We start from the raw sequence: 27626 nt of genomic DNA, 5'->3' as shown, positions 1-27626 counted from the left end.
GCTTCTGTCATCGCACCTCGATCCGTCATCGTTGTGCGAGAGAATGTGAAAAAATAAATTGCGTGTGTTTTGGATTCGCTTGCAGTCGGTTAGTTTTTCGGAATTTTACCGTAAAAAAGTGATCCAATCTTCGCCGAAAATTGCTGCAAACTGTGCACCGATGGCTCTGGAACCGTTTGCGTGTTTTATGGTGAGTGCTCGCTTCCGGACGTGACCGGAAATTTCACTTTTCCCAACGACAAGGTCTCGGCGGCTGCGGCGGTGTCTGCTCCTACTTCGGATGGTTCTCCGCTTTTTTTCGGGTGTACGTGCGATGGCAGACGTACAATACACACAGAGACACGGCGGCGACAACCACATGCGACATCGGGAACTTTAATATTTCGCACACACCTGTGAAGGAAAAGTATTTTGTTATTTACAACGGTACTGCAGCTCTTCTATGCATAGTGCACAGTGGTTTCACTTTCACGGAAGGTGGCCGTAAAGTAGATTACGTGACATGTACATGTAATCAAAAAATGTGTGTTTAGTGAAGTTGAGTTTAAATTTATTTAGCCTAAATATCAGACAAAAATCCTTGCACGTTGCCATACACAATAGATATAGAATAAAGAGTTTGTTTAATTTATTGCAAGTAGCACGAACAAGACTTTATAAAAATGACTCAATGAATATCGAAAGGCAATAACAATAAGATTAAAAACCGCATACTGTTCATGATATTCAGTATTTAATGCGCAAATGGTATTCACATTTTAGGTATTAGGAAAAAAATAAGAGTAGAGGGTTGTATGAAAGATATGACCGCAATTTGAACGTAGAATTACGTAAAGTGCGAAAGTTGATGCAAAAATTGATCATCAACATCAACAAGACATCAAGCCGAAATGTAGGCAATTTACTGTTAAAGTGCTATTTCAACATTGACTGGCTAAATTGAGTTTTTCAATAATTAATTGCATTGAATCAATTGTTTACAACAGTATAGAATAATACAAAAATCTACAGAATCCGTTGAAAAACGGCTGAATTATAGGCTCGTACTTCCTGACCTCTTTTCGTGACGGTACCAAATTTGAAACTGTGGAATGACCCCCTATCTTACCGAAGGGACGTAATTCTACGTCAAAAAGGGGAAACAAAAAGACTTTGATTCATGATTTTTGCTGAAATTCTAGAATAGGTTGTAACATACATGTTTTATGAAATCTAATTTAGTTTTTTTTTGGTTTGATACTGTTTGTCTATCAACATGATAAAAAATGTATATAACAATTATGACCATTGAGATTGATGAAGCAGCACGCCGTTATTCCGTTATGGTCACATAGACACAAGACGGCCCAGCTCAACACGGTTTCTCCTGATGTTTATGTATCTGTCAGTCTATGTGGTTGCAAAGTGCATCGTGTATCGTCCGCCTTGGCTATGGTGCGTGTTGCTTGGTGGGTCACTACACACATAAGCACGAACGCCAAAGAGTGCATTGATATGCGATCCAAGTGTCGGACAGTAGTTGCGTATGTCGACGGATTATGGAATCTACGCTCATGCACACATGTGAAGATAGTCATCGATGGACAGTTATCTGGTACCGGTGTTTTAATTTCTTATTGGAAGTCTTTCATTAACATATTATTTCTATCATACTCTTGGCGGCAATCGATATATTATTGAACTTCGTTTTATTGTCTTCAAGTTATTTATTCCAATCTGATTTATTGGGTTATTTGGTGATATAAACATGATTTAGAAAAGAAGATCTGACTATAATATCCATTGAATATAACCACATATAACATCCAATGCTGGGAATTTAGATTTATCAGTAAGCTGCGAAGGCTAACGGAGGTCCACCGTAGCATAGTTGGAGAAAGCACTAGTAGAGTAGCGTTCTGTGGATCATGAATCCAAACTGCACCGAACAAAGTGGTACACTTTTCGAATTAAATCCATCACATATTGTTCATACCTTAAACAAGATAAAAGTTCAGTTGGTTAAAAATACCAGTCTAGCGTACTGAGGGTCGTGAGTTTGAGTCCCATTGAAGGAAAGTGGGTACCTCCAATACATTTTTCAAATGAAAATCTCCCACATAATGTACATATTTACTTCTGAGTTTTCAGAACATTGTAAATATACTAATAAAAAAAATGACACTAACAATCTTATTGTGTAGCGAATTAATTTATTTATCTTTATTTTTAAATATCAGGCAGAAAAACACCAAATCCATTCAATATGTCCTCATAAAATATTCGTCTATTTAGGTTGGGCGCACTTTTCAACCGAAATCAGAAGTTGTAGAATAGAATTTAATATTTCGTTGTATTATCCTTTGTATCTTAAGGCTCGATGCCGGGCAGGGCAGGCAAGTGCAGGGCTGTTACAACAGTCGCGGATTTTGCGTTTTTCGCGAATTTCGCGGATTTGCTCTTCCAGTCGCGAAAATCGCGGTTCCTTGAAATGTTGTCGCGAAAATAGCGGATTTATATTTCGAAAATTGCAATTTAAGATTTTTTTGAAATTGATTGGATAAATTTAAAATGCTAATATCTTTTAGGTGAGTGTATTAGGAATAGGCAATACTTTGGGATCCAAACACATTATATCCTAATAATAATATTCTAGTTATCGTATGATCGTATATGGCTATATTGTAATTCTGGATTTGTGGATGGATGGAATTGTGTTCAGATTCTCATGAATGTTGTTGCAAAAATCGTGGATTATTATTACAATTTGGGCAACGGCACTTTGTTTTGCTGTCCAAAGGTGTTATTGTCCAAATCAAACGCATTGAATTTCGCTTCTTGTAACACCAGAACTTAGCTGAAGCATGCTGGTTGTCGAACATAATCATGCTGGTTACCGACTCTGTTCACTGTTGGTTGAGCGATAGAGAAGCTCTTCATCTTTCTGACCTTCTGCTACATCCAGTTCTGCTCCATAGTGATTCTCAGTACTCCAGGCTGCTTATTCCAACAATTTGCTTATCAAGTTCATTGCACTGTCATAGCTCAATTACCACCATTGCTTGGTTAGTCATTTTTTCGGTTAAAACGTTTCTGCCGTTTCGTGATCAAAAATTCCTCGTTTCTTCGTTTGCTTGTACCTAGCGTTGTAAAGGATCATCTGCATGCCATTTGACTATTATGTCTGAAACTTTTTCTAAAAGCCTTAGTAACTTCATATTATTAATGAACCCACACTTCAGTGGTCCTATATTTTTAACCAAAGGCACATTGTTTTAAATATAACATCTGAGACTTGAGAGTGATTTTTTTTCTCAAAATGTCAAATTGTCATTTGAATGACATCTTGCCTCCCACGCATTAGACTAAATATTTATCCTCAAAGCCTGATCGCTTTCATATAGTCACTAAAAATCATAATTTCTGCATTTCTCAACCGAGTGTGATAATCAACCCCACAAAACAATCACTCAGATATCTAGTTTCTGGAAATGGGATAAAATTTTGTATGCATTGCCTACTTGGTTTGGGAAATATTCCGGGGTGTACTGGGGTAGGTTTTTTGGCATCCTTAGGAACACTTGTTTAGCACTTCTATAAGTCAGCGTGCGGCATGTTAAACGTCATGATTTTGCTAAATAAGTTCAATTAAGGCCATCATGATAGTTTTTGAACATGGAGGACGCGTTCAGGAATGTTCCGTAGACCTGGTCCGCTGGTTAATATGACCATTTCCTATCAGTGATAAACCCTAGCTGCGACATCTCAAATCTCACGATTATACAAAACAAGATCAATGAGCTCCATTTGAAGGGTTTCTGGACAAATTTGAGAGTTCTTCAAGCATTGTTGGGTAGGATTTTAGGACCTGTCTGGAGAATCAGTTTATAAAAGTCCAGTTATTAAGGATTCTGGTCCTCGGGGTTTCTAAATAGTTAACACATTTTAAGTTATTGCTCAAGATTATCATCTAACAATTTGAAGAAGTCAAACGCACGGCTTTGTAAGTAAGTGTGAAAAAGTTGATTTTGAGAAAAATGGGTGCACAGTTTTCCCTTTTTTTCGCTTCATACAATTTGTATGAAAGATCAAATAATTACTAATTTTCCGTGAATTTCCACATTTTTTATAAACATCGTACCAACTATATCAACAGATTGCCGCAAAGTTCGAGAATCAAAGTATCTTTTGCTGTAGTAAACTAAATTTTGACCAAAATGTCGCTTACACCCCTCTGCTTCTAGCCCCCCCATTTGTGATTTTCATGTGAACCTACGCCATCTGGACAACTTACTTTGAACCTCGTATCGATGTCAGTTCGAGTGTGTAGAATCCAAGCTGGCGGCCTCCCACTTTAGTTTCACCAATAGTTCGGAGTCCCCAACTGTTCTTATCATACTAGAATCAAATTCATGCCATTGCAGGCATCGAAACTCTTCAATTTACTGTGAATGCTGCTTGAACGTATAGCCTATTCACGAGTCTTATCATTTGATAAAATAATGTATTTTGATATGAATCATGTACTTTATTTTCAGTAAAATTTCAATCTATGAACTTTAAAATCAAAACACAATTTAAAGCCAGGAGTCTGATTCCAAAAAAGCGTTAACGCTGCGTTGCGTTGCACACGATGCACACTTGCGTTATTTTAACGTTGCATGCACGTGGCGTTAAAAAACCGCTACACGTGGGCATCGGGCCTAACGGCTTGTAGTCTTCACGTCATGGAGCTGACCGCAGCTTACTTTGGGAAGTGTGAATAGGGTTATTATCCTGCTGAAAGATATATGTTCCTTGTGAACCCAACTTTGCAGCACCGGTGTTCAAGTTTTATTTAACACTTCAAGCCAATTTTTTAAAAAATTGATATACATTTTGTTTTCGGGATTAATAATGGAGAAATGACAAAACAAGTAGAATTTTTTTATGTGGTAGATCATCCAAACTGTCCTTGAGTCCAGAATATGCGATTTACAGTTACCATGCTAGATTTTTTCATCACTCCAAGCTTGGCTATGTATTCAACCATATTCATAACATATTCCTGAAGATCAAGGGCCATGGTAAGATGGTTTCGGGATATCCTGGGTCAACCAAAACGTCCTAGAGTCCAGAACTCGGATCTACAGCCACAGCAAAGCCGTGCGTGCGACGCTATCACAGTGCAAACATGCTTTATACTGGCTCTGTAATAGCTTTATATTGCCGAAAAGACGAAATGTAGTGCAACTGGTTACTTTGGTTTTCCGTCACTCAAAGAATATTTATGTGCAGTTGTGTATGGAAAAACGCAAACTTTATCCAAACAAGTTTTTTTTCTGAACCGTTTTGGGATCCCAATCAACTGTGCAAAATATGACCTCGATTGGTTGCGTCTTCGCTTCTCGCATCGCGTTTTAAATTAATATGGAGATTAGTATGGGAAAACGTACTTTTTACATTTTTGCTCTTAGCGGCTTCAATTTATCGTCATTCACGTGACTCAATTCGTAAGCATAAAGTCTGATTTGCCGAAGAAGGTACGTAGCTGGAAGCTCTACAAAAATTATTACGCCTCGAAAATTGATTGTTCAAACCAGCACTACCGAACAACAAACTATGATTGTCAGAGGACAAAACCCATCTTCCTTCCTGTCGGAATTTTTACATTGTGAAATAATTGTGAATAACTCCTATTGTCTCCGAAGCCCTATTAGGGCTGCCCAACGTACGGCCCATGGGCCGAATGCGGCCCTTTGCTCCATTTTTTGTGGCCCGTGTTAGAAAAAATACTTAATATTTAACCGACCCGAAATTTTTTCTCCCTGGCTCGAGAAGCCCCTTCTTATTATTTATTAACTTTTCGGGACTCGCATGGTTCTGGATCGCTCACTCGCTCGCCCCTGTTGTGAACGACAAGCGAGTTTTTTTCAAAGCTGTTGTACTTTTTCCAATGTCGCGAGTCTCGAAAGGTTAATAAGTAATGTAGATTATTATTAAGCCTGTTAGCCTCATGTTATACGAATGCAAAAATGGTAACCTGGCTTAGAAACCTCGCAGTAAATAACTGTGGAAGTGCATAATGAACACTAAGCTGCGAGGCGGCTCTGTCCCAGTGTGGGGATGTAATGCCAATAAGAAGAAGAAGAAGAAGATTATTATTAATTTAAAAACAAATAAATTCAACGAAGTTGAACGGAGAACTTGTTATGGAATGCATATCGACTGTTGTTGATATGGTGTGCTCTAAAAAAAAGACTCCTCCAGTAACATTAGTTTGTCATAAAGCACGGCAAAGAATTAGAGTTTTTACAGAAGATTTAAAAGCTACGTTGCGTGAAAAAGTCACCTGCTTCTGAATCTGCCTGCTCACAATCGATGAAAATACTGAACTTAAAAAACAAGGCACAGGTAGCACTATTCATAAGGGGAATTTATGATCATCTTCAAATTACAGAGGAATTTGCAGCCTTGATCTCAAGAAATGAAACGACTACCACAGGTATAGACCTGAGGAAAGCTGTTGAAACCTGTTGTATGAAGAAGCTAGAACTCTTCTTTGAAAACTTAAGGTTTAACAACTGATGGAGCTCCGGGAATGATGGGAAAGAACACGGGTTTTGTGACACTGGAAAATTAAGGCAATTTTGTTTATCTGGTCATCGATTGTTAATCAGTTAATTTGTGTAATTTCTCTGCACATTGCATTTATCACATTTATCAGATCTATGTGCAAAAACGATCAATATTCGTGATGTAGCGACGCTCAATATTGAGAAAATCAACTTAACCATCACTTATTCCAAATTATGTTGACGAAAATGGAATACCAATATGCAAGTTGCATGATCCTGAATGGGTGAGTGGATTGGCCTTTATATTAGATGCCACCAAACATCTCAATCGTCAACGACGAACTTTTATTATCCAACATACAAACTATTGAAACAAAATTGACACAATTCCCACAATTGATTGTTGTCCTGTAGAAAACAGTCGAAGCATTTCAACAGAAATATTTAAGTCTATTCGCTATTTTTTTAGGACATAGTTCCTCAACACCGTTTATTGATGTGAGTAATATATTTGGAATGTTTCAAATGGAGATAATTGACCTCCAATGCAGCAACGTGCTCAAATCTAAATTTCAGAAAGACTCATCTTTCGTAAGATATTTTCTCTCCCCAGAAGTACATATCTGTGTGGACAACTCTCATCAATAATGAAAGCAGTAAAAAGTAATTGTTGATCTTCATTATCTGCTTGCAAAACTCGATTGAAAAAAGATTATTCAAACGTAATTAAATCGTGTTTAGTCTTTTTCAAACAATTTAGGTCATTCTGTAAAACTAAATGCCATAGGGTAAATCACTACTTGGGCCTATGGACCCGATTCCCGGCTCACTGCACAGAAAACTAATGATTTATACTGTTTGGAAGCCGTAGGTTTATGATTGATAATTTTTAAAAAGTCTCCCATTTATCTTTCACAATACTCAATATATTTCAACCACTCGTTTTACTCCTAATTGATCCAATTGTAGAAAATAAAAATGTAGGTTTCAAAACTTCGCTCTCCGTTGCCACACCATTGAGCCGGAGTGATTCTTTCCACGTTTACAAAATGGTATCATCAAATAAACACCTACCTGAAAATCGTCACAGTGCTCGATACAACCATTGCTTTAAGTTTTTAATCACCACACGATAATTCTAAACACACGCACTTCAATTCTTTCTATTAGTTCGTTTCACTAGAACTTATTTAAACATATTAGAATACATTTGAAAATGTATTCTCAAACCGAACAAAAAATCACCTCGGCCCAAGAACTTCTAGCCGCACCGTGCTGCCAAAAGGCCAGGAGCATGAAAATGATACTTCATCGTTAACAGGAAAACTGTCTAATACGTTGACGCTATCATGTTATTTATAATTCTCTCGATTTCAAAAGGTGAAAAGGATATTGTTTTTAAGTGTTTGGAAGAATTTTGGATGAGTAAATATATCTTCTCAACCAAATAAAAATGATTATGAATAATACCATCTGGCATCTTGTTGTCGTGGAACGTGCATATTTTTGTTTACGTCTCATTTTCTATCGTCCCGAGAGAGAATGAGAGTAAAATGTTGAGAGATTGAGTAAAATTTTGTTTAGGCCGGGAACTGATTTTACGTGTGCCGGAATGGCAAATCGCTATGACTGAAATAAGTGCTGCACCTCGTTATTTTAAATCAAATAAAAGCTTTTTTGAACGATATTTAGCATGAATAGCTATTTTTAAGCAGAAGTAAACCCCATTGCAGTATTATACAGCCCACAAAATTCAGGAAAAGTTGCTTCCTGTCATAAATATCAACTAAATAATGCAGTCGTTCGCATGTTAGACCGGGAATGGGATAAGAAACCCTATTTTGCTTTGGGTATTTTGAAAATGTATGAAAAATATGTATCGAATATTTTTTGTAATTCTAAAATAACACTCAGTTAAATTATTGGTCCACGTAGTTCGGCAGTGCTGGCAGAAAAAACGATTTTTGCATATGGTTTGAACAATCAATCTTCGAAGCGTTATAATTTTTTTCGTGGACGTTCCAGCAACGTACCTTCTTTAGCAAAGTTTTTCCGCATCCTTCGGGTTATACTTGAACGGAATGTGCCACTTGGTTTACAATGAACTGAAACCTCTAGAAGTAAAGATGCAAAAATATACGTTTTCTCATACTAATTTCCATACATTTCGCTTACGCGATGCGGAAAGCAAGGAAGCCCATATTCCGCACAGTTGATTGGGACCCTGAATGGTTTCAAAAAACCGTTGATGCCTCACTCTAATGATTATATACACACTCCAAATAATCTAAACGTTGTTTCCACCTGAATTTTCAGGTACATTTTACGTGCACACGTAACTGCAAATGCTTCAGAAAATTCAGGTGAAACTAACGTGTCCGGTGAACTCTATCCAAAACTCAGGTAGAACTTACCTGATTTTCACGTAGAAAAAGTTACGTGAATTTCAGGTGGACAAGATCTACGTACTTTTTCAGGTGGAAACAACGTGCAGATTTTTTTGGGTGCAGTAATCAGACCGCATCGTGATTTCGTGCTGTGCGGTTCTTTCTCTCTTTGCGGAAGGAAGTTTTTAATACTACCCGAAGCTATTTTAATTTCAACGGTGCTTCTTAGCGCTATTTGTACCCACTGATCCCGTTACGATCTTTGCAAGGACCCGTGCCTTCGTTTTACGTTGGACCCGTTTGCGGAAGTAAAATTCCGACAAGCGGTGGTAATCCTGCAGGGACACCGTTCTGGGAAAAAACCTCTTAGAAGGTCACGTCTCCACGCTCAGCCATGAGCATTAATAAAAACAAGAGGAAGGGTGAGTCTCTGAATTCTCCACTTCCTTCAAAGAAACAAGGTTTCAAGACCGTCCTGCCTAAGCGCGGAAAATAGAAGGAAGCTGGAGAATTCAGATATTCCTTCTAACTCTAATATCGGAAATAATTCTTCTCCAATCGAACTGAGCAATCAGTTCGATTTGATTAATGATGAAATTGAGCAAATTGAATATACCTCTAGCCCAGGTGATTCGATTCATGCGAAAAAGCAAAGGATTCCGCCAATTGTGGTATCTGTTGCCGAGTTTTCTGGCTTCCGGAATGAGATTTTGAGTAACCTTCAGGGGATCAAGGTTTCATTTCAGATTGCTAGGAAGGGTGACTGTCGCGTTTTGCCGGGATCCTTTGACGATCGCAAACGTCTTCTTCAGTATTTAACTGAGAAGCGCCATAAATTCTTCACATACGACGACAAAACTGAGCGATTGTTCAAAGTCGTCTTGAAAGGTCTCCCAGTGATGATAAATCACTGGATGAGATTAAAATCGAAATTTCTCAATTACTTGGATTTTCACCAGTCCAAGTAATTAAGATGAAAAGAAATCCCACTCTGGTACTTCCCAGAGGGCATTTCTCAAGAATTTTATTTAGTTCATTTTAACAAAAGTGAACTAAATAATATGAAAAGTTTGGAAAAGGCCTGTATTATGTCTCATGTCCGTGTTACATGGGAACATTTCCGCAGGCCTGGGGAAATTTCCAAAACCCCACCCAGTGTCGTAAGTGCCAAAAGTGGGGTCATGGAACCAAACATTGTCACATGGATGCTAAATGCATGATTTGTGGTGGAACCTCTCACGCCAAGGACGCATGTCCTGTGAGAGAAGATTCCAATAAATTTAAATGTGCAAATTGTGGGGGCAATCATAAATCCAATTTCTGAGAATGCCCTTCACGCAAAAGTTTTGAATTCCCGTGCAAAATTGATGACGGGAAATTCCAATCGGATCCCAGATTCGACGGGTAGAAATTTTTCAAACGCTCAAATTTCGAAACCAGTTACCGGTCGAGCAATTCATACCCACCACAATTCACAAACAAATTTTGCCGCTCGTCAACGGGTAGCAAGCACTTCAGTAAATTCCAATTTTTTGAATGTACCCACGTATGCAAACATCGCTGCTGGTAGACAAAACTTCTCTTCTCAAAAAGAGGTTTATACCCATGTCCCAACGGAAAATAATGATCATGTTGCCGATTCAGGTAGCATGACTGCTTCCGATTTTGATTTTTTAACTGAACAATTACATCACATGATTGATGCAATGTTCAAAGCAAATACCATTCCAGAAGCTGTTCAGGTTGGTATAAAGTACACACAAAAAATTGTTATCGGACTCCGTTTTAATGGATCTAAATAATTTTGTGAAAGTTCTAAATTGGAATGCCCGCTCTCTAAAGGGTAAGGAAGATGAATTATTCAACTTCCTAACAGTTCATAATGTGCATATTGCCATTATAACAGAAACTTATTTAAAGCCCGGACTCTCCATTAAAAGAGATCCAAATTATTTCATCTACAGAAATGATCGTCTTGACAGCGACGGTCGCCATTGTCAATAATAGACGTATCAAACATAAATTATTTTCTTCGTTTGAAACCAAAGTTTTTGAAACCTTGGGAGTTTCTGTTGAAACAAATTTTGGTCAATTTTCCTTCATTGCAGCCTATTTGCCTTTTCAATGCAATGGGCAGCAAAAGAATTTGTTGAAAGCTGATCTTCAAATTCTGACTCGCAACAAATCAAAATTCTTCGTAATTGGTGACTTCAATGCCAAACACCGTTCATGGAATAATGCTCAAAGCAATTCCAACGGCAAAATTTTATTTGAAGATTGTTCTGCGGGATATTATACTATTCAATATCCCAATGGCCCTACTTGTTTTTCTTCCAGTCGAAATCCTTCTACAATTGATTTAGTTTTAACGGATTCAAGTCAGCTGTGTGGCCAATTGGTAACTCATGCTGACTTTGACTCCGATCACCTTCCTGTGACATTTGAAATCTCACAAGAAGCCATTTATAATCCAATCAGCTCTACTTTTAATTATCATAGAGCTGATTGGGATTTATATAAAACATATATCGATAGGAATTTTGATGTTAATATTCCTTTGGATACCAAAAGTGATATTGACAATGCGCTCGTATCTTTGACAAACTTAATTGTCGAAGCCAGAGGCATTGCAATTCCTAAATGTGAAATTAAATTCAACTCCATTATTATTGACGACGATCTTCAACTACTGATCCGTCTTAAAAATGTGAGGCGAAGACAATACCAAAGAACTCGCGATCCCGCGTTGAAAGTTATTTGGCGAGATTTGCAAAATGAAATTAAAAAACGTTTCGCTATTCTGAGAAACACCAACTTTGAGAATAATGTCTCGAAGTTGGATCCCAGTTCGAAACCCTTTTGGAAATTAACGAAAATTCTTAAAAAACCTCAAAAGCCAATTCCAGCGCTTAAAGAGGGAAATAAAATTTTATTAACAAATGGTGAAAAGGCTCAAAAACTTGCTAAGCAGTTCGAGAGTGCCCATAATTTTAGTCTAGGTCTCACTAGTCCAATTGAGGATCAGGTTACACGGAGCTTCGAAGACATTCCCAACCAAGTTAATGTTTTTGACCCTTCGTTGGGAACTAATTTGGATGAAGTGAGATCTATTACTAGAAAATTTAAAAATATGAAAGCCCCGGGTGATGATGGTATTTTCTACATACTTATCAAAAAACTTTCTGAGAGCTCTTTATCCTTTTTGGTTAATTTATTTAACAAATGTTTTCAATTGGCATACTTCCCAGATAAATGGAAAAACGCCAAAGTTGTTCCAATTTTAAAGCCGGACAAAAATCCAGCTGAGGCTTCTAGTTATCGCCCAATCAGTTTCCTTTCTTCAATAAGCAAACTGTTTGAAAAGATTATTTTAAATAGAATGATGGTTCATATTAATGACAATTCTATTTTGCTGATGAGCAATTTGGTTTTCGCCATGGGCATTCAACCACCCATCAGTTATTAAGAGTTACGAACTTAATTCGGCTCAACAAATCTGAAGGATATTCGACTGGAGTTGCTCTTCTTGATATAGAGAAAGCATTTGACAGTGTTTGGCATGAAGGTTTGATTGTAAAATTGATGAATTTTAATTTTCCTCTGTACATTATTAAACTGATCCAAAATTATTTATCAGATCGCTCAATGCAGGTAAACTATCAGAATTCTAAATCTGATAGATTACCTGTAAGAGCTGGTGTTCCCCAAGGCAGCATACTGGGGCCCATTTTGTATAACATTTTTACTTCTGACTTACCTGATTTACCACCAGGGTGCCAAAAATCTTTGTTCGCAGATGACACAGGTCTCTCAGCCAAAGGGCGTAGCCTTCGTGTCATTTGTAGTAGATTGCAAAAAAGTTTGGATATTTTCTCCACTTACTTGCAAAAATGGAAAATTTCCCTGAATGCTTCCAAAACTCAGCTTATAATTTTCCCACATAAGCCGAGAGCTTCTTATTTGAAACCTTCTAGCAGACATATTGTCACTATGAATGGGGTTCCAATTAATTGGTCTAGCGAAGCTAAATATTTAGGACTTCTGCTAGATCAAAAATTAACTTTTAAAAATCACATTGAAGGCCTTCAAGCCAAATGTAACAAATATATTAAGTGTCTATATCCACTTATAAACAGAAAATCAAAACTTTGTCTTAAGAACAAACTTTTGATTTACAAACAAACTTTTAGACCTGCCATGTTGTATGCTGTGCCAATATGGACTAGTTGCTGCAATACCAGAAAGAAGGCACTTCAGAGGATTCAAAATAAAATTCTGAAAATGATTCTGAAGTTGCCTCCGTGGTATAGTACCAATGAACTTCATAGAATTTCTAATATTGAGACATTGCAACAAATGTAAAACAAAATAATTTTCAATTTTAGATAAAAATCGTTGCAATCTTCTATTGCAACGATTAGCTCCTTGTACCCTTAGTATAAATTAGGTTAAGTTTAGTTTAAGTAGAAAACATTGTAATTCCTACATGGTTCAATTCAACCAGAGGAAATATTCTAACTGCCAGAGGCAATTGAAATGTATTAATAATAACTAAAAATGTAACATAGCAAATAAGGATGATAGTGTTAAGAAAACACGGAACACCTAGTCTAAGAGATGAATGCAAGTATTAGACAATTAGCAAATAAAATTAGTTTAAAAAAAATTATATACAGTAATAATCGGGTTAGGGACAAAAAGTCAAAGGGACAGAAGGTCGAAAGGATTAAACGTCGAAAAGGACAATAAGTCGAGAAGAACACAAGGTCCAAAGGGACAAAAGATCGGAATAGACAAGAAACGGCTACGGAGAGAATCAATCTCGCACAATACAAGCCTCATTTATTTCTTAAATCAACAATATTTTTTTTATCTTCTACAGAACTATTTAGATATTCATAATATCGCGCTCAATAGATAACGAGCAACGATAAAAGAAAGGCAAAAACAGTTCCGAATCATAACAAGCCATGATAACAAATTTATCAAACTTGTATAAGTGCGAAAAATTAGAATCGGATAGGCAGTCCCACAGAGAAGTGATGATTCTCGCTTTGTTCACGCTCATTTTGTGTTAGAGACCTCACAGCTTGACTTATGGAGTGAATTATTTTGAATGTATTGGTTTCTTAACTTGATACTTTTCATATTATTTTCATGGCATTATAGTCTAAATTTACTTTCGATAGGAGCTGAAACATTTGTCTTTAGTGGTTGCCATACGCATACAGGGAAATTTTGCATGAATTATTTATCGAATCATAGGGGTTGATCTTTATAATAATGGAGCTTTCTGTTCGGACTCAGTAGAAGAATCTACATTAGCAAATGGTCAAGTCTTCTCAACTACGTCCACATAAACCGTAATTGTTGAAATTTTATCTGCAATAGCATAAACTGCTATATATGAACTTCATATATTAATTAATAAGTTTTTTCCACGAAGAATTTTACTCACATGCATAACCGAATACTATGATATATTTTCCCCTTTTGGTCCTATTGACCTATTCCTCAAACTATTAAATGCCTTCGAATGATTTCGAATGCGCATTATTTGTTTATCTACACTTAATATAAACTATTTGGATCCTCTAAAAAAGGAAATTCCTTCAATGTTAAGAATTTTTCAGTTCCACACACTTAGTAAAAACATGTGTTTTCAATATTTTTGTAGTTCATATGTATATTTTTTGCAATGCAAAATTATTAAGATAACCAACTTATCAATTTACTAACTGAACGTGGTTTAGGAATAAACTTAGGGAAAAATAATATTAATTGAAACGCCAAATAACTTGTTCGAAAGATCAACTTGACAAGTGAATAAACTTTTATTCTTGCTTGTTGAAATGGTAAAAGATAACATTTTTTACTTATTCAGAGCAATGATTTGAACAACCATGTAGGATTGTGAAGTGAAATTGATAATTCCGAAGCACTATTATTGAAATGTTTGAGATTTTTCTTCACTTACCCCACTGTACCTTGTGAAAACACTTTCTCCCTATTGTTTATTCGTGCGCAATGGATCCCGCTGGTTGCAATTCCTGTAGAAGCAGCGAAGATCACAGTCGTAGATCGAATAGAATATTTGGTATTTCGGTAACAATTGCAGGGCGAAAGCAGCTTTTTCTCCCGATCTTGATGATTTTTTTTGCGTTTTCCGTATACAATGCCAATAACAAATGAGAGAGATCGAGTAAAGTCACTAGATATCTACATCTCATCATCTCTCCCAGGACGTGGAACATTCCCGTTCGTACATCGACGAGCTCTATTCGGAGGACAACTACAAGTGCCAGGAGGCGATCGTGTGCTTGAAGAATGCGGTCATCGGGTCGAACAAGAAGAAAGGCTCCGTTATTTCACAGGGCATCGTGCCCCGTTTGATCTCCCTCCTCCGGGACGACACGAAGGATCCGAACCTGCGCCTGGATGCAGCCATCGTCATCGGATCGCTTGCCAAAGGAACAGAATCTCAGGTGCACTCGTTGATCTACTGCGAGACGGTACAGGTGCTGCTGGGAATTGTGCTCAGTCCGGGTACCGACAGACGCCTCATGGAAACCTGCCTCGGAGCACTGAAAACCATTCTGCAGTATCCGTTTGCACCTATTGAACTATTGCACTGTAACATAGGCAATCTGGTGCGATTGATACAGCTGGCTTCGCCGGGTAGCTCCATCCAGTGTCAGGTGTACGTGGCCAACATCTTCGTTCCCCTTTGCCACTCATCCCACCAGCAGAAGAATCTCTGTCAGGCCAACGTAATTCCGTTCCTCGTCAGACTGATGATCAGTCATCTCACGATCCTACAAGTACCTGCTCTCAAGTGTCTCGCTGCTATGTGTTTCACCAACAAGTACGTATCGGACAACGTATGTATGACCTGTCACGAGGAACGATCTATTCTGGATATTCTCACCGAGCTTCTTTCGCGAACCCGCGACGTCCAGATTCAACTCTCAGCAAGTCGCTGTCTAACTTATCTACACCGATCCGGATCGCTGCGGGCAGATGACTACAGGATCGTGTACAAAACCCTTCCCAGTTTAGCAAGGCTCTGCTCGGAGGACTTCGATGAGGAGACCCGTGCAACGGCCGCCGAAACTCTGGCTTATTTGGCCGAAATTGATTCCGAATTGCAGCGGCTAGCCGCTATCAGCAATCATCTGATCTGCTCGTTGGCTAACTTGATCCGGTGTCCTTCACCGCTGTCACGACAGGGAGCATTCCGATGCTTCGCCTCGCTGGCTGCCAACGATGAGGACATCCGCAAACGGATTATAGAAATGGACGGGCTCATGGAGGAGGTGCTGAATGGATTGAAAGACACGTGTCCGGAGGTAAGCTCGGGAATATAGTTTGAATGCGTTTTTTTGACTCTAACGAATTTTCACCGAAGGTACGACTGTCTGCCGTCCGATGTCTGCATTCGCTGTCGAGGTCAGTTCAACTGCTAAGAACAACGTTCCAGGTAAATAAGTGATTGAAAAATGTGAATATTTCAAATCCAACCATTCGGTACGACTTCTTACAGGATCACTCAGTGTGGCGCCCGTTGATGGATCTGTTGGTAGGTGAACCATCTCTAGAACTTCTCACCGTGGTTACATCGACGATATGCAACCTGCTACTGGAGTTTTCCCCTGCCAAAGAACCAATGCTCGATTCCGGAGCAGTGGAAATGTTGTGTGAGTTGACGAAGCACAGCGATCCAGCGTTACGACTGAACGGGAGTTGGGCGTTGATGAACATGGCTTTCCAGGTATATTATGGAAATGTGTATTTCCTAACACAAAAAAATCATTATTTTTATCTATCGCACAGGCTGAACAAAAAGTTAAATCCAAAATCATCGACACGCTGGGAACGGATCGAATATTCCAGCTGCTAAGCGATTCGGACGAACGGGTCATCATGAAAACCCTGGGACTTCTAAGGAATCTCCTTAGCAATACGTTGCACATTGAGATTATAATGTCGGAACATTCGTCGGAAGTGCTGCGAGCGGTAATATTTGGTATTTGTTCGATTGGTGACCAGTTTATTAGAATTGCTTTATTTTTGAACTTAGGTGAATTTGGTTCTGGATGGTCCCCATCCGGCGGAAGTGAAGGAACAGGCTTTAATTATTATAAGCAACATTACGGCTGGTGCGCGTGATAAGGACTACGTAATGGAAGATGAAAACATCATCAAAAAGATTAGAGAGTTTTTGGTAAGTATCACTTGCGATTTGATGGCTTTTTCAGATTTGTATCTGTACTTGACATATCGTAATAACTTCATTCTCTCTGATCAAAAATATTACAATCCATTATTGAAAAAATCTAAAACACGAGTATGTACTATTAAGTGTATTTAGTTTACTTTATTTGTAACTACTCTTGTCTCGTACTAATTGAGCCAGGTGAAGCTTAATATGTTGTTCCGGCCAGAGTTGTCAGATTGCACTGAAATTAAATGGAAATACTAGATCGTTAATCATCATATTCAACATTCTGCGGAGCACCGTTATTCCATCGCCGGACGATCTACTCAAGCTTTACGAAACGGCGAAAATTGCAAGCAATTGAACGTGAGGGTCGAGACTGCAAATGAATTTACCTGGCTAAGGTAAATTCCGTGACCCTAAAAAGGTTTAATTAGACCGCTTCGATGAAGACGCCTCCTAAGCTGGAGGAAATTTTGAAGCTTCTAAAACAACAAACTTACTCGAAACTGCTGAGGATTCCCGTAAGTGCAAGGAACGACATCACTCTGTTCCATGAAAGACCGCTCCTAGCACCATCTCGCCACACGGCACCCGAGTTACCAGTCAACTCTCTTACACCGAGTGTTTCCCCTTTGTGTTATTCGACACCGTCGTCGTTCTTGTCGAAGCAAACGGTTAACAATTTACGGCTGGGCTCTATTAGATTGCGTTACAAGCCAACTTCATTACGGCAAATCTTACGAAGAAGCTGGGGTTGAAGTCAAACCGAATAAACTTGCCTTTGAAAGGAATTTTCGGACTGATGACCAAGATCACCGAATTCGTCAGGGTAGATCTGAATTCACGAATTCACGATTACAACAACGATTACAACATCCGACTGTGTACTTATCATCAAAGATTGTTGCGAATCCGATTCCGCACCAATTCGCTGACATTTGACTGGGAACTGCATAATGGCCGGCCGTTGTCAAATGAAAGGTTATAAAAATTCCCCACAAAACGCGTATCACTGGGACCTATAAGAGACAGCCCTAGCAGGATTCTTTGAGCCAACAATCTCCACTTAGAAGTCCCCAATATGTTTTGTGCCCAATAACGACTCTGAGGAGCCGTAGTCAAGCAATCGCCAAATTCTGGGAGATAGAAGAATTGGAACCACGCAAGCACCTGACGTAGGAGAAGTTTTGTAAAGAAAACACGAAATCTACAGTCCGTGACGCGACAGGACGTAATGCAATGATGCTTCCATTTATACAAAATACATGTAAGATTGCCGGGCAGCCAGTCACGTTTCAAGGATTTTCCTGATCTAGATCTTCCGAAGATCATATCATCGAATGGTCTGCCGTTCAAGGGCCCTTTACAAACCGCCTATCAACGTTTGCATACCGTATCTACAGATACGTGTGATCGGGGACAATAGCAAGCTCATCCGACTGCTGTGGTAGGACAGAACAACAGCTGGCAAAATACGGGATCAATGCACATTAGATTTGATATGTTCTGCGCGCTGCCGTATCAAAACGTTAAGCTAACAGAGGATGAAGGTCACGAATTTCCGTTAGCAAGGAAGGCGATTGAAGACTTTTTTGTCAACTATTTTATTCTTGCACATACGAAGAAGCAATCGAAAAGCGTCGTCAAATTCCACTATGCTGCAACGAGGAGGTTTTTCGGAGAAACCCCCAGAAGACCAAGCAGTGAATCCTATTCACACTGTCTACTGTCAAGATACTATCATAAGATCCAAGGCCTTCATTGGCAGTATCCAGAAGATCTCCTCACTTGCAAGGCAATGTGAAACTCTCAACTATGATCCAGGTCGATTATTCGAAGGCGAATCAGTTTAATCATCGAATTCCATTCCGTTGAACAATGGGGTATAGAGATTGGACAACCGCACTAGCATAAATTTCCGGTGATCCCGCTCACCGCTATTTATGGCTAACCGAGCAGCTTCAATCAAGTCCGTCATCCCAGTATCGGATTGGAGACATGTGCCAACCCACAGAGTTGCACCATGCGCGCTAGCAACATCTAAACTTTGACCCCGATTGGAAAGTTATCACTGACACTCTAATATTTCCGACTGTAACCGCAACAGAACGAGACATAATTGACAACAAAGTTGGACGTCAGCAGCCATTCCTCGTATACATCACGCCGTATACGAGCGCCGACGTAATAGAGGTTTTGGCCAACCGATTCTCGTTTTACTCCAAGCTAATTCGAGTGACGACATGGATAATCCGATTCGAGGAAAATTGCCAATTCGAACGCAGTCAACGTACAACTGGGTCTCTGTCGGCAGCAGAAGTAGCTACAGCGCGAAATCTCTTGGTCTGATATACGCAGCACCAAGTCTATGATACAGAAATAACGACGCTGGAAAATAGACTACAGCAACTACACCGAAGATACTGGCTTCAAGTCCATTCATCGACAGCTGTCCCCCGACTCGAAAGATTCGATTTGGAATATAATGCAGGTGAAAAGCAGGCTAGCACCACAGCTCTACCATTGTGGAATGGACTATGCGGAACCAATCACGTTAGTTGAGAGAAGATTCCGAGGATCGGAAAGTTGGCAAACCTAGAAAATAAGCTGGATGAGGCCCTTGACCGGATTCCAGAGCCCATAATCCTTTTTGGACAACAGTTACCATCCAGCTTAGAGTATCCGGACCAACAACGTGCGAGGCTTGGCAGCCGGTGAAACTTCTGTTCTGAATGATGGCTCACCAAAACCCGTACGCCGTGCGCTCTACTGGTAAAACGAGGACGTTAAAAAAGCGGTCAAATTGCGTAGAAAACTATTACGAGCAGTGAAACGTGCGAGAAGAAACCTACCTGAAGATCACCCCGATACGACCCGCAAACAGAGGAAAGACCAGCCTTCTCTCCGCCATCAATCAAGAGTGGACTGCAGAAACGATTCCGAGCAGCTGGATTCTTAGCTTCGTCATAGCTATCCCTAAAAACAGCGGGTCTGTCGACGATGTCAGCAGCTACCGGCCAATCGCTCTGACCAGCTGCAACTCAATTATGGAGCGAATGGTTAATCGTTGGATGATCGAGTTTCTTGCAGAAAATCGGAAACTAGACTTTCGACGCCTTCCGGCCCGGCTTCGGAAACCGGCACCTATCTGGCATCTCTTGCTGTCATTGATGACGATTAACAAAAAAGGGCTCCACATTGAGATGGTGTCCTTGGATCTTGCCTAAGCTTCCAATAGAGATTGGTGTCCTGGCGTCCTAGATAAGTTGGCGATCTGGGGAATTACTGGAAACATGCTTACTTTCATTATTAATTTCTTGAGTAGACTTACCTTCCAGGTTCTCGCGAGCAATTACGAATCAAATATACGCAAAGAAGAAACAGGCATTCCGCAAAGTTCGTTTCTTGTGGCCATGAGCGGTATCTTTCGTACTTCCCACTGGAATATCGCTTACGCCGACGACATTCGTCTTAACATCGTGTCGCGGAATGCACGACTCAAATTTAAAGAGTTTGCTACACTGTTCTATTTAGCCAGCCTCCGATGGAGATGCCCCAAAAGATTTACAGCTCACTCCGGGACATTTCTTGATTGGGAGAACCATTTTAATGCACCACAATAATCAACGATCAGCAATCAAGCTTCGACGAACTGTGCAATGCGTTAGATTTCGCTACATTCACGGACTGCGTCGTCACTTTTGAGTTCTCTGGAGCTAGAAGTGACATGCAAATGCTGCATGAAAACGACCTGATACTGGTAAAACATTCAAAATTACCAACCAATGGATCGTCAGAAGAATTCTTTGTCTACATCGAACACCTGGCGGGAACCCCAGAGCAGACTGCCAATCAACTCTTCTTTGGATATTGCCAAAGCCTTTAGCAGGACCTGGACACCCTTGGTCCTCAAACAACTTCAGGAATGGGGCATCACCGGCAACATGCTTGCCTTTATAAAAAACTGTCTCACCGGAACTGTGTCTAGAGAATTCGCCGAGGAGACCGGCGTCCCACAGGGGTCGGTTCTTGCGGTCACCCTCTTTTTGGTCGCAATGAACGGGGTTTTCGGCGTTCTACCGGCGAATGTTCAGTGATTCACCTCTTTGTCTCTGGTCGTGGTGGGTAATACTCCTGGACGAACCAGGATAAAGACACAGGCAGCGGTTAGTGCCATTCACCGTTGGGCTGCCTCCATCGGGTTTATTATGAACGCCGGAAAATGCATTCGGGGCCACGTTTGCCGGAGCCGTCACCAACTTACCGGACCTTCCATCAGACTCGGCCATGATCCCATCCCGAACAGGAAAATCGTCCGCGTCCTTGGAGTGGACATCGATCGCCGATTAACCTTCGTTCCACACTTCCGGGCTGTTAAGGTGGCCTGTAAGTCCCGGATTAGTCTGATGAAAACCCTGGTCAAAAAACATCAGACTAACAACAGACACACCAGGTTAAGGGCCAGGCGATTAGATAGTCGTCTACTCTACGGCCTGGAGCTAACCAGCTCCGCGCGGAGCGATCTGTTGACCGTCCTTTCCCCGGTTTTCATCAATTATGTTCGGCTGGCCTCTGGACTGCTTCCTTCCACGCCTGCAGAAACCGCTTGTGTTGACGCCGGTTTCCCTTTCGACACCGAGTCCTAATGGCTATGTGCAGCAAGGCTGCTTCTTTTGCGGCTGCCACCTCAGGGGAGTGCAGGATCCCACTCCTCGACGAGGCTGACCGGATCTTGCGAAACGCGGCACTAGTCTCCCCCCAGTGGCGAGGGTCCACTGGCACGGAGCAAAAAGCTGACTAATGCCTCCTGCCAGGGTCGACCACACCATAGCCACCCGGTTTAAAAGTGGGAAAAATACAGACGAGTTGAGAAGATCGTTCCTAGAACTGTTGGGAACACGATTCCAGAACCATGCAATCCGATTCACCGATTCAGTCTCCAGCCGCGGTGTCGGTTTTGGAGTTTCCGGCTCCGGTTTAAATAGATCGAACAGTTTAGCTAGTCAATGCAGTATCTGCTCAGCTGAAGCTGCTGCCATCTTCTTCGCAGCCACAGTTTCGGCCAACAAACCGATCGTAATCCTTACAGATTTAGCTAGCGTCGTCGCTGCTCTCCAAAGCGACACTCCTAGACACCCTTGGATCCAAGGAATACTGGCGGCTATGGCACCAAATACTTGTCTCGCCTGGATCCCCGGCCATTGTGGCATCAGGGGAAACGTAGAAGCCGATGCCCTAGCAAGCGTTGGGCACGAAGGTCTTCCCTACACCCGCTCCGTCCCGCTGGCCGACGTTAAAAAGTGGACAAAAAGTGTCGTCGGCCAGAAGTTGGCGCGGATTTGGAGTAGCAACCACACACTATCCCTGAGGGAGATCAAAGGCTCTACTGGCCCATGGAGGGAACTGACTTCCCAGAAAAAGCAGGAGATCATATCGAGGTTACTGACCGGCCATACAAGGGTCTCCCACAGCTTTGGTGGAGGCCCTTCCCGACCTCAATGTGACCTGTTTGGAGTCAGAAACAGCGTGGAGCATTTCACCTGTAGATGCCCTAAATACGAATTCCCTAAGGAACTTTATGGGATCCCAGGCAGCATAAGAGAAGCTCTAGGCGACGACGAAGCCAGAATGGCAGCTCTCTTTTGTTTTTTGGAGGATGCCGGGCTCTATTACCAAATATAGGAGCCTTGAACATCTTTTATCAGGAACAAGGTCCTCTGCCGAGGCGAACGGGCTTCCCGGTACGGTATAATTCCCACCCCCTAAGTGAACCACATAGAAAACGGCTGAAAAATATGAACCAAAGCATAGACAACACAGCCCACATCCTTCAAACCAAACACCACAGCGCACCAAGATTCAGGACTACGGGACTTCCCCAGAAAACCAAACTGCGATGCTGACAGGAATGCGGTTCGTGCTCCAGTGAGAGAGCAGCACCACGACCTACCCGGAAGCGTCTTCTTCCCATTAGGCGGACCCCAGTAACACCCGTGATTGTTTGTGAAAGCGTCATTCTTCTTTTATTTTCATTTTGTCATTCGTTTTATCTGTTTTTACAATTAGTTTGCTTTTTAAAGTGTTAGGTTAATCCAAAAATAGCAATAAGAAAATCAACTGGCGAGCCCTAGGTTGGCACGCAAGGGGGGCCCATCCGGCCCACCCTTCCCTCTTTCATCAGCATACAAATATGCATCGTGGCGGAACCCTTGGTTGGACCGCGAAGGGAGCTCTTTAAGTTCCCATCCATACCGGTGCTGACCTTATTTTAAAATAAAAAAAAAAAACCTTAATAAAGAAAAAAATCTGTGATTTTAGCCAGTTTGAAGCCAAAAGTAGTGCAAAATCAACTCTTTAACGACCCTGGATTTAAACATTTTCATCGTTGAAAGCCCTCCTGAGCCGTGCGGTAAGACGCGCGGCTACAAAGCAATACCATGCTGAGGGTGGCTGTGTTCGATTCCCGGTGCCGGTCTAGGCAATTTTCGGATTGGAAATTATCTCGACTTCCCTGGGCATAAAAGTATCATCGTGCTAGCCTCATGATATACGAATGCAAAAATGGTAACCAGGCTTAGAAACCTCGCAGTTAATAACTGTGGAAGTGCTTAATGAACACTAAGCTGCGAGGCGGCTCTGTCCCTGTGTGGGGATGTAATGCTTATAAGAAGAAGAAGATGTTCCGGCCATAGTTGACAGTAACTAAAATTGAAATATATTCTATCCAAATCGTAAACCCAGTGTTTTAGTTAAAACTCGGAACAGTAACTTTGTAAACGTGAACCGTTACCGGTATCAGTGATTTTAGCCAGTTTGAAGCCAAAAGTAGTGCGAAATTAACTCTTTAACGACCCGGGATCGAAAGAGTGTAAAATAATCGAAAATTTTTAGTGAAGTCCATTTCTCTTCATTTGTCAGTTCACTTCCGACACATTCATAGTCAGCTCTGGACAGTCAATATTCAGTTGAATATTAGTCATTGAATATTTATGCACATTTTACAAATTGTTAAATTATCTGAAATCTGAACACGTTTCAAATGAGTAAAGTGATTTATCACATAGGACTGAATCCGATTCTCATCTGCGAGGCACTTTCAACGGTAACATCAACATAAACAATGCTAATTATGTTTTTGCCTTTCTCGTACAACAAAGTTGTACCGAAAGGCTATCAATTCACTCCGAAAACAAACTTTTGATAAGAGTTCCGGATACCTATAGTATTATATACCAATCGATTCAGCTCGACGAGCTGAACAAATGTCTGTCTGTCCGTGTGTGTGTATGTGTGTGCACAAAATGCTATAAAAAACATTAGCCAATTTTTCAGATAGTAACTCTTAACCGATTTTCTTGCAACAAGTTGCATCCGACAGAGACTAAAACGCTGTTGATCACTATTGAATTTCATAACAATTGCGAATCGCATAAAAAAGATAATATTAAAATAGTGATGAGACATAGTCACATAGAACAATAATGTGTTATGAAAAATGCCTTGCATCTACGAATATTTTTGAAGTTTATCCGTGGCTTGCTCCCATTAAGAGTTTCATCGTACTATAAAGATGCTCGTGTTGCACGCATTTAGGCGTAAGTATGCTCTTCGTTCAGTTTCATAGTACTATGAAATTGTCCGAAAGACAAAATTCGAACATAGGAAATTCGAGAAACTTTTGGCAGCGCCATCTGTCGTCTACTAGTGTAAATTTTCTATCATAAAAAAGTATTAGACGGTGTAACTGTTTTGTCTTTCTTGTACAGCATCGAGGTGTAAGCGTAAAGGCTACATTTATTACCTTTTTGCGCGAGAAAGGCGCCATCACCGCTAGGTGAATTAATCTGGGTTTTTTTCTGCACATAGTAAACACACTCAGTGACAGTCCAATAAATGAGCTCGTGGAGTACTCGTCTGACTATGTCATTCTATGTTTTGAATATTCATGCGATGTTTGTCAAAATTCGGACCAAAGTTGTTTCATGAAGCAGGGTTGCCACATATACAGATTTTTTAGGTAAGACCAGAGTCTATTATATATAGAGTTACGCAAAGAGTGAAGCCAAATCTACCTATTGAACTGTCAAACCGTCTACCTATCGAGCAAAGTAAACAAATGCTTGTTGGTAAGGCGGAAGTATTGTTATCGCCTAATGATTATTATGGCGAATTAAAACGCATGAATTGAAATGTATTATATTTGTTCTAGAAACAGCTTCAAAAAACTTCAATACACCCCCCAATAAAGTAGCAACAAGAAACTTGCGTGTTTGCACTCTGTGGGTGACTTGGTTATCGGATTAAAAAGCTTTAGCAGTGAACACTCCCGTGAAGTCACTTTAAGGGTTGAACAAAAATGAAAGTTGCAAACAGAATAACAAGAAGATCATTCAGAATAAGTGTAAGAAGATCCTCTTTGCGCAACTCTATATAATAGACTCTGGGTAAGACTGCGACCAAGAATCTGTATGTACAGATATACAGATTTTTGCAAAATTTACAGATTTTACAGATTCCTTGAAGATTTTAGTACCAAAAAATATTGTGAATTACTTTTATGCTACTCTTAAATGATCTTATTAAAAGCCATTTTGAGATTAACTAAGTTCCAATTTGTTCTTAATTGGCAATTTACGCAGATCAATGGTTTTTAACTCCGATCAGATTATGTTCCGGAAAATGTTTATATTTTAATACAGTGATCTCAGAGAACGCCTAATATAATACTAAGAATCAGGTCTAATATCATTGATCATATTTCAAATGCGTAACAGTTATCAGTGTGGCTGAATATTAATCCAATAACGTTGTTGTGTATATGAATAATGGATCATTGACATATGTTATCTGTAAATGATCAAATTAAACCCTGAGAAAGCAAACATTGTTGCTTGTACTCCTTTATTGTAATCCTTGGAAAGAAATGTGCAAAACAATTGCTAAATTAGACATGTCGGACTTGTAGCTCCGCATAGTATTTCCGGACTTATTAAAGACGATTTTGATTTGGTTCAGATGGATACAGATTTGCAATACAGATTTTTGACGTGAGATTCAGATATAAAGATTTTCTGATGCTAAAATACAGATTTAAATGTGGCAACCCTGTCATGGGATGAATATTCTAAGCCTCGAAACACTTTCATCGTTGAAAATTATGTTGACGCGAAAACAGTTGTACGTAACCTATACCTATGATGGTCGTACACGTGTGTCCGAGTAAAACCGTGTAATGCCGTATTCTCAGTGATCTGCGACAGCAGATGTATTAAATGGAATATGGAGCACAAACTCGTGTTCTAGACTTTTATTTTAAATCGATTCGATGTTTAATTGTTGAAATTGCATGAATATCAATTGTATATTATATTGTCTCATGCAAAGGACCATAAACAATAATCTACATGGATTTTTTTGCAGGTCGTATCCGACAACAAGCTCCAAATGGGTGCCGTATTTGTGGTGAGAAACCTGATGGAGAAAGGCAGGCCGACAGAAGATGCTTCGTGAGTCGGGCATCCTGAGAACCTAGAGCAGTTACTACATACACACCGAGAATCGCAGTTCTACGAAGAGTAAGTATGAATATCACGAACACGAGTTTATCAGTTTACGTTATTCTTCTTTCGTTTGTAATTTTGATACAATAGTTGAAGAGATTGTACTGATTTATAATATAATTATACATAAAGGAGAAACCCAAAATACGAAAAGTTTATCTTCTAGTTACATTTTTTGTCGCTGGTGACCTCGTGTACTTATGCTCACTGCCGCCAACTCGTTACTAAAGAGAAATTTCAAGACGTTGTGTGGCGGTGAATTCTACTACTTTGTATATTCGGTGTATATTATTCGTCGTCATACCATGTTTACCACTCATGAACAGTGTTGAGAAATGTGTTGCGGTTTCATGGGACTAAACGTGCTGAAAAGATTTTCAAAAATTCTTTACAATTCGGATTTTTCAGAACTTGAAGCGCTTGAAGGGTCCTATAATTTTGTCTATTACATCATTGTTCTGAATAAAAGTGAGAAACGTGAGAGCGAAACTGCATAAACAAAAAACGTCGTGACAACTGACTCCATTTGACATTAATTCAGCTCACGCCACTGGAATGTAGTTCACCATCAACTTAGCAACATTAGCGAACCTGGTGGTGGAAGGCAAGTTTTACTGAACTCGCTCGCTTGTTCGCGGTGCCCCATATTTGAACACAATGCAAACTCGTCTGTTAAATCCTTATAGTGAAATAAATGAATTTCTATTTTCCTTTTCTCTGTTTCTCTTCCACCCAATGGATTGCTACATCACACAGCATACGGCAGGAGATTCTAAGGTTCGACTCTCGGACGACCACTGAAAGATCACAGTCTGGCGATCGCAAATGGGGACAGATGGGCCCTATACCTGCCTACCTGGTGGAGTCTGTTTCGAGCAGTGATTATTTGGTGGAATTATTCCTATGCTCCCCTTCCCTATAA

At 40.1% G+C, this 27626-nt stretch overlaps 1 protein-coding gene across 1 annotated transcript; it reads left to right on the top strand.

The window, feature by feature from the left end:
* LOC134209201 (armadillo repeat-containing protein 8-like) lies at positions 1 to 27626 on the top strand. The gene is given in 10 exon segments (XM_062685193.1): positions 1 to 190; positions 15166 to 16272; positions 16332 to 16403; positions 16467 to 16694; positions 16757 to 16939; positions 17004 to 17147; positions 26565 to 26630; positions 26632 to 26662; positions 26665 to 26719; positions 27461 to 27626. Coding segments are annotated over 10 exon segments (2082 nt in total). The 5' UTR covers positions 1 to 160.

This window comes from Armigeres subalbatus, chromosome 2 (assembly GCF_024139115.2).
Source record: "Armigeres subalbatus isolate Guangzhou_Male chromosome 2, GZ_Asu_2, whole genome shotgun sequence".
Classification (NCBI taxonomy): domain Eukaryota; kingdom Metazoa; phylum Arthropoda; class Insecta; order Diptera; family Culicidae; genus Armigeres; species Armigeres subalbatus.
This window is presented reverse-complemented; position numbering and strand designations above follow the sequence as displayed.